The 13,096-nt window shown below is 44.3% G+C and overlaps 1 protein-coding gene across 1 annotated transcript in view; it reads left to right on the plus strand.

Moving 5' to 3' along the window:
- ALPK2 (alpha kinase 2) overlaps nucleotides 1-13,096 on the plus strand; it is a 224,640-nt gene that overhangs the window by 64,841 nt on the left and 146,703 nt on the right. The window contains exon 4 of the mRNA XM_075327957.1: nucleotides 2,057-4,733. Within this exon, the coding sequence (XP_075184072.1) occupies nucleotides 2,057-4,733 (2,677 nt within the window). The remainder of the gene's footprint in view (nucleotides 1-2,056; nucleotides 4,734-13,096) is intronic.

Raw genomic sequence — 13,096 nt, forward strand, 5'->3', positions numbered from 1 at the left:
AAATAACTTTCACCCTGTTCGTCTTCAAAAATACAACAGATGTGTGTTTTGGATGGAAACAGGCACATCTACCCAGGGCACGGAGTGATGACAGTATCTTCTCTTTCACTATAGAACAGTGCATCTGTAAATACATGATAACAGCAATGAAATGTGGCCCCAACACCAGGAGCACTCATTCAGCCCCACATAAGGATACTCCTTGGTGCCTACAGTAAAATTTGGTGGTGCCAGTGTCCCGGTGTGGGGCGGCATAAGTGCTCTTGAAGTCGGGGGTTACAAGTCCTTTATACTGTCATGACCTCACTGTCACGGTCTTCTCTCTGCTGTTTTGAGACCAGTGACAGTCTTAAGGTGGTGTCACACATAGCGACGACGACAACGACGTTGCTGCTATGTCACCATTTTCTGTGACGTAGCAGCGACGTCCCGTCGCTGTCGCTGTTTGTGACATCCAGCAACGACCTGGCCCCTGCTGTGAGGTCGCCGGTCGTTGCTGAATGTCTTGCTTCATTTTTTGGATGTTGCTCTCCCGCTGTGAAGCACACATCGCTGTGTGTGACAGCAAGAGAGCGACGAACTGAAGCGAGGTGGGAGCAGGGAGCCGGCGTCTGGCAGCCTGCGGTAAGCTGTAACCACGGTAAACATCGGGTAACCAAGGAGCCCATTCCTTGGTTACCCGATATTTACCTTAGTTACTAGCGTACGCCGCTCTCACGCTGCCAGTGCCGGCTCCCTGCTCCCTGCATACGTAGTAGAGTAGACTTCGGGTAATTAACCCGATGTGTACTCTGGCTAGGAGTGCAGGGTACAGGGAGCCGGCACTGGCAGCGTGAGAGCGGCGGACGCTAGTAACTAAAGTAAATATCGGGTAACCAAGAGAAGTGCTTTCCTTGGTTACCCGATATTTACCTTAGTTATGCTTCCACGCATCGCTGCTGGCTGGGGGCTGGTCACTGGTCGCCGGTGAGATCTGCCTGTTTGACAGCTCACCAGCGACCATGTAACGACGCAGCAGCGATCCTGATAAGGTCAGATCGCTGGTCGTGATCACTGCTGCGTCGCTATGTGTGACACCACCTTTAGGACTGGAGCCTCCCATCTCCATCCAGACTCCTTATTTAAACAAAGTTTCCTTTCCTTTGGTGTCTCATGAGTTAATGTCAGTTTTTGTTGCCAGTAGCTCTGAGCAGGGCAGGTCAGCTGTAGCTGCTTTGGCCCCAGGCACATTTAGGTTTAAATACTGGAGCTTTTTCACCAGTCCTTGCTGCTGTTAGAATAATTTCTACTCTGGCCAGCCTGGTGGAAGGAACTGCTGAGGAATTGTCCTGTGCTCATCCACTTTACAGTCTGTCTGCTGCTTTGAAGTTTGATGTTTGCATCCTTCTGTTTATTCCCCCGTCTATCTTTCCTTTCCCTCTGTGTTTATTAGTGTAGTGGTGGGTCTAGTGTCCTCGTCGGCCTACTCACTAGACACGGTGAGCTTAGGGCCAGCTGAGGGTCCTAGGTATCCTGCTCTCCGACAAGTTAAAAGAATCTGTATAAGGATGCTAGGGAGCTAAAGACTCAGCTTGAGGTGAGTTCAGGAGCTGCTCCCTCACCCCTCTCCCTAGCGGCAGGGACCTCCGTTGTATTGTGACCTTGGTGTTCCCCCCCCCCTTTTTTGTTGGTGGTGTTTTTGTAGTGTGTCAGACAGGAGCTGCTATGAAGAAGATTTCCCAAGAAAAGAGAAATAGCATCATCCAGGTTTCAAGTCATATTTATATTCGAGATAGCCAAGATGATTGTCCATAAAATGAAGGGTGTCCCACTCTCAAAGCTGTAATGGATGGTGACATATGGGGTCTGAAAGTTAAAAGTTCAAAACATTGTTACCCTTTTGCTTGTCACTGTGACTCCTACACAGTTGTTTCTGTTTCAGTTTATGACTGTGTTTCAGCCTGCATGTGAAAATAATACTTTATATAAAATACTTCATGTATATATAGACATACATTGTTGTATATGTGATGATGTATATGTCCTAATATATATTTTTTTAAAATTTACCTTACAGCTGATTGAATTTTTGAAAGAAAACATCCAAGATCCTGACGACTGTGACAATTTAGCCGAAGAAAGCTCAAAGACTGAGGAAAATGAAGACAGCCATCAATTAGAAGAAACCAAGTTATGCCTTGCAGAATCTGAAGATATCAATGAATATATTCGCGATGCTAATGAAGACAATGACACAACTGAAGCGTTTATATCTTTTGAATCTGGTGGGGAAAATGAAATTGTGGATTATAGATCCCAAATTCTGAATAGCGAACTTGAAGCAACAGATTCTATTTCAGAGATTGAGGATATCGGACATGATACAGATAATGGGTCACAAATTTTGGAAAATGAATCAGAAATTGTGGAAAATGAATCAGAAATTTTGGAAAATGAATTACAAATTGTGGATAATAAATTACAAATTGCGGAAAATGAATCATTGGAAGTAAATGAATCAGAAATCTTGGAGTTTGAACCAGAAATTTTAGGAAATTATTTAAAAATTTTGGACAATGAATCGCAGAATGTAGAAAACAGATCACAAATTTTAGACAGTGAATCTCAAATTGCCGCAAATGAAACACTAGAGGGAAATGAAACAGAAATTTTGGATCTTGAAGCAGAAATTATAGGAAATAAATTAAACATTTTGGTCAATGAATCCAAAATTGTAGAAAATAGATCACAAAATTTAGATAGTGAATCACAAATTGCAGAAAATGAATCACTGGAGGCAAATGAATCACAAATTTTGGATTTTGAAGCAGAAATTATGGGAAATAAAGTAAACATTTTGAATAAAGAATCACAAATTGTTGAAAATCAATCACAACTTTTTGGCAGTGGATCAAAAATTGAGGGAAATGAATTGGAACTGTTGACCAATGAATCTCAAATTTCAGAGAATGAATCGCAAATTATGGAAAATGAATTACAAAGCGTGGCGACCGCAATACAAATTTTGTACAATGAATCCCAAATTAAGGGAAATGATCCGCTAATTTTGAACGGTAAAGCACAAATTTGGGATGATGAATCAAAAATTGCAGAAAACGAATTACAAATTTTAGATGATAAATCACAAATAGTGGAAAATGCGTTACAAATGTCCAACGAGTTAAAAGTTGTGGATTCCACTATACAAAATGAGGAAAAAGAGTCACAAATTGGAGAAAATATATTACAAATTTTGTACAACGAATCTCAAATTGAGGGAAACAAATCATTGATTTTGAACAGCGAATCACAAATTTTAAATGATAAACCACAAATTGCGAGGAATGAGTTGCAAATTTTCGAGAACGAGTCACAAATTGTAGGGAATGAATCACAAGATGATGAAAATGTATCACGAATTTTGCACAACGTATTGGAAACTGCGGGAAACGAGTTGCAAATTTTCAACAGCAAATCGCAAATTCTGGAATGCGAATCGGAAATTGTGAATCATGAGTCACAAAGTGCGGAAATTGAATCACAAATTTTTGATAATCAGTCACAAATTCGGAAAAATGAATCACGACTTCTGGATTGTGGATCCTACGTTCTAGATGATGGATTGCGAGTTGAGGGCAATGGATTAGAAAATATGGATTTCAGACCACAAATTGAGGATGATAGATCCCAAATGTTGGATGTTGTTTCGAAAACCGTGATTATTGGAGCACAAATTGTGGATAGTGGATCATTTTGTGAGGATACTGGGTCACCAGCTGTTACTATCGGTGCGCAATATATTGACGATGGATTGCAAAATGAAGATGTCATGCCGGAAAAAATGGACATCGATTTAAAAAATCAGTTTGGAGATGACTGTGATTTTAGCCACGCCGACAACAAGGAGTATAATGATAATGCACCAAAATGTGAAATCCTACATATTATCGGAAGCACTCATTTAGTTGACCCCAACATTAGACATTCAGAAGAACAAAATCAATTGGACATGGTTAAAATGTTTGATGTCTTCAATGATTCCATAAGTTCTAAGGAACAATTGAGTGATTCCAATCTTGATAATAATACGGTAGTAGAAGACATTAAAGGAGGTAGTGAATATCAAAACGTGTTGGGTCATCAAGTCAAGGATGTATTTAATATCATGAAGGAAGCCAAGGAGCATTCCTCTGTCCATAAAATAACTAAAGGAGATCATGAAATGAATGATACATTTCATATGGAAAATTACCGAGGAAATGTTGCCGAAAAAGACTTTGCTGGTTGTGTAGAGAACAACGGAAGCCTAGAGAAGACAACGGCCATTGTACACAATAATATAACTGAAATAGAAAAGAGACATTCGCTACATGTCAAGGATTACATTCCAAATTCCAATGAACTGTCACAAGTGTGCAGAGACCCTCATACAATTAGAGCAGGAGAGGGAGGAGGAGCAGGAGGAGGTGGTGGTGCTGGTGGGCCTGGCCAAACTCACAAGAGCACCCTTGACCAGACTTGTAGAGGAGCCAGCTGCTCTATACATTTCATAGGCTCTAAAAATCTGTGCGAAAAGAGCACAGAAAGCAAAATGGTCAAGAAAAAATTTAAATCTGGTGGAAAAGAAGCAAGCAAGGACACAAAAAAAGAGCAGGAGTCATTGGATGTCAATGAGGTCTTCACCCCTGATGAGGAGAAGAGGCTCAAAAGGGAAAACAGCATTGAGGGAACTGTAGCCAAGGATAGCAAAAAAGGTAAGAAAACGTGTACTGTGTTCACTTGTAGACAATCTGTGTGTATATGTGGTCAAGATGGAAAATATATATATATTTTATATGGATAGATGTACATGATAGATGAAGATTGGTAGGAACTTGGAAGGAACTCAATTAGTCTAAGGGACTCCATGGATATCAGTAGATAGCTGTCCTAGGCAATATTGTAATATGAGTATGTGGAGAAAGATAGAACTTGATGGACTTAAGTCTTTTTTTCAACCTATGTATTATATAGTTAATGGTATATATCTTCAGGATGATGGCCCTTCAGTTTATATTTTAGATAGTAGAAAGCTGATTTTAGACCATGGAATTGTCAAAGGCTCTAGGGTATGCTAGGTTTTGTTTTGAATATTAATGCAATTCCCATAGTCTAACTTGGCTTAATAAGGAGGTGCATGGAGACTTTTTGTTATTGTCTTCACGAAACAAACATCTTGATATACTCCACTACGTGATGTGTTGTGGGCTCAATCCTCCAAAGACTGTTCTTGCTATTTCTTTATATATCTATGGTTCCAACATATTCAGCAGTATTGTACAGAGATTGTCAATCATCACACGAGTCCATGTTGATATTAGAAATCACAAATAAAATTCCAAATAAATCTATTAAAGATGAGCAAATCTGATTGAGGCTACTCATGCTTCCCCTAAAATTAAACAGGGTCTTATATTATGTTTTTTTGCGCCAAAAGATGGGATAGGGCTTATTTTCAGGAGATGTCTTATTTTTTCATATTGCATTTTGGAACATCGGCATAACTCTCCAAACCCTGTGTGTAACACATGTGTATCTATCTATCTATCTATCTATCCCTCTATCCATCTATCTATCTATCTATCTATCCCTCTATCTATCTAGCTATCTATCTATCCCTCTATCTATCTATCTATCTATCTATCCACACATACACAGACATACGCACACTGCACTTACATACCAGCCTGACTCTTCTTCAGCCTTAGACTCCTGCAATTAAGAGACCTTTTGATGACAACATAGCCACTTGACATGACATCACAAAGGTCCTTAAGCAGTCTCATCAGCAGGATATAAACGCTGGGGCCCCTATTAGAATGGAGGCCCTGTGAAATTACCAAGTTTACTCTTCCTTCCCCCTAATGCCAGTGATGCATACCAGCCTGTCTCCTGTTCAGTTCTTTTAGACTCCCGCAATGTAGAGACCTTTGGTCCCATGACATGACATCATAAAGGTCCCTAAGCAATGTTATCATCAAGATATAAAAGCTATGGCTCCTAGAAGAGTAGGGATCCTGTGAAATTGCCCAGTTTGCTTTCCTTTCCTCTAATGCCAGTCTTGCATACTAATCTGTCTCCTGTTCAGTTCTTTCAGACTCCTGCAATTTAGAGACCTTTGGTTTCATGACTGTGATGTCATCAAAGGTCCTTAAACAATCTTTACCTCGAAATATAACTGATGAGGTCCCTAAGAGAGTGGGGGCCCTGAGAAATTGAGGAGATTGACTGCCCCCTAACACCGGCCCTGACTGTAACTAGGGCTTATTTTTGGAGTAGGGCTTATATTTCAAATATTCTCTAAAAATCCTGTATAATCATAATAGGGCTTATTTTCGAGGTAGATTTTATTTTCAGAGAAACAAGGTAGTAGGAAAAAATCGGATCAGCACATTCTTAAAATCCAAAAGCTTTATTCCATGAAGATTAAAAGGTGTACATCCAGATCAAATTAAAAACATATGGTAGTGTGACGCCCCTGGACTAGTCAGGGTGTCACAGGGTACTGCATGTCTTTCTTGTCTGCTGCAGGACTCAACCCCTCATGGTTCTGGGATCCTAACTTTTGGTATTGCTTCATCAGCATGTAAATCCTAGCTACACCTCACACCACACCCTGTCAGGCACACCAGTGGGTGGTCTAGCTGGAACAGGGCCACCCGCCTATGGGTCAGACAGACTAGTGGGATGCGCAGAGTCAGTTGAGTGGTAGCCCTCAGAGAGTGAGGAGCTAGGAGGGAGTTGAAGCTCCCTGGGAGACGTTGGCTAGGTCACAGACGGTGGTCTGGAACCGAAGGAGTCAGAGACCAGGTCGCAGGGTATTGGAGAAAAGTGCCAAGTTTAGTTTTGGGGAACCGTTGGCATCGGACTACCTAGTAATCGAACCGATACCGAGCACAGCGGGGTACTGGACACTAGATCAGGGAGTAGCTTTATGCAACCTGATAATTAACCTGTGGAGGATAGTAACTTTACGGACTTTCCCCAAGAGCTCAGAGATAGAAGGCATCAACACAACGAGGGGGATAGGGCTTTCCAGCTTATGCGGCCCACTGAAATCCCAAGTGTCAGCCATTGAGAGCAAAGCTTCCCTACTTAACAGTGGGGAGCGGGACCCTGATAGCTTCAGGCATAGGGGTCACTCACAACATCTAAAATACAGTGCATGGAGGCAAGGTGCAGACCATCAGCAATATCAAAGGGAGCGGACTCCCAGACAGGCTCCCCTGGAGTGGCAGCGGCACCCAGAGACTTGGTTTACCTTTGTGTCAGAGTCTGCTTTGCGGTTGGATCACTACCAACACTGACTGAGTGAGTACGCTGTCCACCCTGCTTCCAATCTGCACCACGCTCCCCTATACCTCCTTCATCCAGAGTCCTGGGGCCTACCCTACCCATGGAGGGAACGTCATCTGGCTGCCCCACTCCATCTCCCCCGGGTACTCTCATCAGCAGCGGCGGTAATCCCCTTACCGCGAACCACGGGTGGCATCACGAACTCTTATCCCCTGTAAATACCCCCTTTTCATTTGAAGTGGCCCGTAAGCCCCCGGGTCCAGAGACCCTCGAGCCACAGCAGACCCCGGATCCGAGCGGTTCAACCGCTGCAGGGGCGGCACAGTAGCATTCTGATGCGTTTCTGGCTTAGTAGCCCTTAGCCATAGTGTCATAGAGTCATACTTTACGACTAAGGGCTACTATTCCAGAAACGCATCAGAGTGCTACAATATGTTTTTTTTTTATCTGGATATACACATTTTAATCTTCATGGAATAAAGCTTATGGATTTTAAGCATGTGCTGATCTGATTTTTTCCTTCCTGCCTTTACCGGTTGTCTATGATCTGGATTTTTGCACCCGCAGAGGGATTAGTTCAGGATGTTCGTACAGTGAGACTATTCCACACATTTTTTTTTGTTGTTTTCTAGTCTGATTGAGACTAATTAAATGTACCTCAAATTTTATAAAAAAAAAATATGGGTTTGACTAAGGGTGGCTTTACACGCTGCGACATCGCTAGCCGATGCTAGCGATGGCGAGCGTGAAAGCACCCGCCCCTATCGTTATGCCAATATGTGAAGATCGCTGCCGTAGCGAACATTATAGCTACAGCAGCATCACACGCACTTACCTGCTCGGCGACGTTGCTGTGACCGGCGAACCGCCTCCTTTCTAAGGGGGGCAGTTCGCTCGGCGTCACAGCGACGTCACTAAGCGGCCGCCCAATCAAAGCGAACATCCCGTCCACCTCCTTCCTTCCTCATTGCTGGCGTGTGGCAGGTAAGGAGAGGTTCCTCGTTCCTGCGGCGTCACACGTAGCGATGTGTGCTGCCGCAGGGACGAAGATCAACTTCGCCCAAGCGACAGCAGCGATAATTGGGAGAGGACCCCCATGTCAACGAGGAGCGATTTTGGACGTTTTTGCAACGATCCAAAATCGCTCCTAGGAGTCACACACAATGAGATCGCTACAGCGGCCGTATGTGCGTCACAAAATCCGTGACCCTAACAAGATCGCTGTAGCAATCTCATAGCGTGTAAAGCCCGCTTAAGTCTGAATTTTTTGGGGATTGGCTCTCTGAAATTGCAACTGGCTAGATTTCTCTAGATTATACAGGGCTTGGAAAGGTGATAACAAAAATAAAAAATAGAATAATACTTACATTCCCACTCACCTGTCCCGCAGCAACATCAGGTTCTCTACTGGCTCCATCCACCTCCTGTCTCCATGAGAAGTGACACCCTCTTCCGTGTCTTCCTTCACTCTATGCCAGGGCTTTCTATGCTGACTAAGCTTCAAGAATCACATGTTGTAATATCATGATGTTATGACATCACGACGTGGGTCGCTGAATCACAGTATATCTTGCTCGACGTTGATTCAGAGCAGGAGGCGCCACCACAGAGTAATGAAAGGCTCGGAAGCAATGTCACCTACCATACAGGCCAAGGCCAGAAGAGGCTAACAGGGGGCTTGGAGAGGAGCAAGACACGTGATTGGTGACATAAGAAAGTTATTCTTTACTTTTTTTTTTATTATGCAGGGACCAAAAGAGTAAGAGCAAAGTAAACTTAATAGTAAGGCAGAGTCAATGTCAATAAAATTTCTTGGTCAAATTTTAGTAAATTGCCAAGTATGAATTTAGACAATTTTTCTCATCACTGAAACCTATTAGTTCTATTTTTTTCTCTTTTTGGAGTGGGTGAAGAAACCTTAGGTCGCTTTCACACTGCGTTCCTCTCCTTCGCTCAGTGGCCCCGTTGGGGCTTCTGTCCGAACCCCCGGATTTCAGATGTACGCGCCAACGGGGCCACTGACTATAATGGTGCAGACGGACAACCCGTGTGCTCTGTCGTGCACCATTTTCTGGAGTATACGCCTGTTGGAGGTGGATACCCAGCCATAGTAGATTGTGTTTGTGTGTCCGTCTGCAGTAAGCGTATGTTCCCGAAAATGGTGCATGAAAGACCACACGGTGTCTCCGTCTGCACCATTGTAGTCAGTGATCCTGTCGGAGCATAAGTCCGAATCCCGTTTTGCGGGGGGTGTAGACTGAAGCTCCGACGAGACCACTTAACAGAGAGAGGAACACAGTGTGAAAGCGGCCTAAGAAACCATAAAAATCATATAGAGAACATAGAAATTACACGTGGTTGTGTCTATGTTTTATGGTCAGATCCCCAATGCTGCAAGTCAACTGTCCAGATCACTGCGCCACTCATATGGCAGCCCATGAGTGACACGCTAACAAAAGGGCTCCACCATAAGACTTAATCGTTTATGACACCAATCTAGTAATCCCGCAACAATCTAGTATGTGGCTAAGGCTTTATTTACATGAACGAAGGTTCAGCCCATGAGAAAGTCGGGGATATACCATTGGTGCAACCCAAGACGTAAGGGGGTCCATTTCCACTTCCAAACATGGTGCACTATGATGAGTTATTGGACTGAAAAGGGCCCATATATTGTTCTTGCTCAGGGGCCTCTCCTGTCTGTGTCCACCAGTGCCATAGATGCATATATTTTAAGGAGTTGTCCAGTACTTACATATTGACGACCTGTGCTTAGGATAGGTCATCAATATCATATAGGTGGGACAGCTGTTATCAACCTTGTATTGTGTCGTTCCTGGGCTCAGCAGCTCAGCTCTATAACACATGACTCCGGAATGTCTGACTGAAGGCCTTATCATTCACCCAACACCCCCTACCCACCAGGGTTCTTATCTAAAATAAACACAAAACACTGCGTGACATTGGATATAAAGGCCACAGCAGACCCATTTATTAATAACAAAACATAAGCCATATAACATTACACATCTTCATTGAAGAACACCCGAAAAAGGAGGGTGGGGTAACTGAAGGTTGACCAAACTGTTCCTTGCAACATCAGCCCACCTCCTGACCCTCAGCCGCAACACACCGACTCGAGAGCCCTGGCCAGATGTTGCCCACACCATGTCCTGCTGAGACTCAACCCAGCAAGGAGCCGTTTCACCAAACAATTGCACCGCTAGAGGTAACCCGCTCCGGCACTGGGTTCCTTCCTCTCCTCTGTGCAAACCCCCACCTTCAGACACCCCCCTCCTTTCCGCCGCTGCGACAAATTACGATCTTCCTCCTCTTCGTCTTCGATGTTGAATCCATCATCAGGGTGGGCGGGCGGGAATGATTCCAGTCACCGTCCAGGTAAGAATGCCCTCCCACCCTTTGACCTGACCTATATACAACCCCCAACAGCACCACCCCCCTGACCAATCAACTGACTCCTAGTCCTAACTGCCCCTTAGTTCCACCCTCAGATTTCCCGCTCAAACTACATCCTACATTAACCCCTTACTGACCCTATGGCCTGGCATCCCTCCTAGTCATGCTGCCCTCCCTTGAGCCCCTTTGGGGCAGCAGTCCGGGCTATTCCTTTTCTATAGCATCATGCAAGATTCTGCCAGAGAAAAACCAATGCCAATCAAAAACCCTTTTGACCAGTGGTAATGCGTCACATATATATACAGTATATATAAATATATATATATATATATATAAATAAATATAAATATATATATATATATATATATATATATATATATATATATGATGCACGTGATTCCTAGCTCTGTATAACAGTTCAAAACGTCCACACACACATATGTATGGGTTCTATTTTCAGACCTGCAACCAAAAGGTAATCTGAAACTCTGCCCTTGTAGTCTCCGAAGTTTTCTCTTGCTCATCCAGAACTTCATAGAGAGAACTATTATTACAGAGTTGGAGAAAAAAAAATGCAAGTAAATTTAGGTGCCATTACGACCAGTAGGGTGAGGGGAGATGTCTCTGAAATTTCATACACTGCCGATTGGATGTGGCCGTTTGAGACTTGAAAGATGTGTTAATTAATCCCTAAGAAAATTTGGAATTCATGAGTTTGGGTCAATGACTTCCGCAGTGTGCAATGAAAGGACGGCCATACGGACATACTCAACTCTTCTAAACACTTGTAATTGAAGAATATTGACTGGATGACTTGGAGACCTAAATATCTTGTGGATGTTTTTATTTTTCCTTTTTGGTTGAATTGATGGCACAGAGGAGAAAAATCCTTTCACGTCATGAGCAGTTGAGACGGGTTCTTGTCCAGTAGGAATATAGACGATATGGATTTTTGGAGCCCGTCTGCTTAAAAAAATGCCCGAAAAATCAATTACAAACGCCCGAGAGACTCTTAATTCAGTGTTTTCTGTTTTTTTTCCGGTTTCAAACCCACCTGATGGAAAATGTAAAAAGGTGCAGGTCACTTCTGTGAAGCGGCTCCCAATGAAATCTGCTCCAAACAAGGCGATGTGCAATCATTAAGCTGCAAAAAAAAAAATGAAAAAGAACTACTCCAAAAAACATCCCAAAAAAAGAGCGTTCCTGAAATGGTTTCTGCTAGTTATTTTTGGACACCTCAAAAAACTACACATAGCCTTCTAGCCAAATTGTGCCAAACAAATTGTCGTGGGCAGCCGGGCAAGACCGTAGCTAAGGGGACGCTCGGATCCGGGGCTTTACTGTGGCTCGAGTTGGAACCGGACCCGGGCTCGAGCAGCGGTCCGCCGCCCACAAGTGAAAAGGGCCTATTTACAAGGGAGGTTGTCTGTGACGCCACCCACGGTGTGTGGTGAGGTGTGGCACCACCGCTGCTGTTGTGGGACACCCGGGGGTGATGGGGTGGCAGCTGGATGTTAACCCCTCCGAGGGTAGGGATGGATGCCCCGGGGCCCAGTGTCTCTGTGGGGGGTTGCAGGGAGCAGTCTTTAGGAGGCAGGAAATAGGAAACTTACAGTTGGTAGTCGTGGTGCTGGATGAGGCTATGTGCCCACGTAGCGTATTTCCATGCAGTTAGGCTGCGTTCTGCACCGCAGCGTAACTGCATGCGTCCTGCGTCCCCAGCACAATCTATTAAGATTGTGCCTAATCCATTGCCCGTGGCGTATTAGAACGCAGTGATTCGGCTCCTGCCAAAGCACTGCGTTCTAAAGAGCAACATGTCACTTCTTTCATGCGCTTTGGATGCAGCCCCCGCTCTGTCTATGGCAGAGGCTGCATTCAGAGTGCATGAAATCGGCTTTTCATTACGGACTGTTTCTGCAGCGATTTGAAGTGTGCTGTTCAAATCGCTGCAGAAATTTCTGCAGGGACAGAACGCAACGTGGGCACATAGCCTGAGGCTGTACTGATGTGGAGGGTTAGTAAACACAGAGTCCTTTTGTAAACCAAACTGCCGGTGTCGTGGGCGAGTAGTGTCCGGGTTCCACACACAGTGCAATGAGCAGGACCCCCTTCGTAGTCTGCTTAACTCCTCTGGTTGGAACCGGGAGTCCACTCCCCTGCACTAGTCCGGGTTCCCGTTCAAGATGCCGGCGGGCCACTACCCTGCCCCGGTCCACTTCTGGTCCCCTCCTAATGCCTGACTTGTTCCCACAGTCCAGGGGCTCCAACCCCTGACCGCTCTGCTCCTTTCACTGCAGACTCCTTCGGCACACAGCTTGCTCTTTTTCTTTCTCTCCAGCAGTCCAGGAGACACACTCCTCAC

Source organism: Anomaloglossus baeobatrachus, chromosome 1, assembly GCF_048569485.1.
Source record: "Anomaloglossus baeobatrachus isolate aAnoBae1 chromosome 1, aAnoBae1.hap1, whole genome shotgun sequence".
Lineage (NCBI taxonomy): Eukaryota > Metazoa > Chordata > Amphibia > Anura > Aromobatidae > Anomaloglossus > Anomaloglossus baeobatrachus.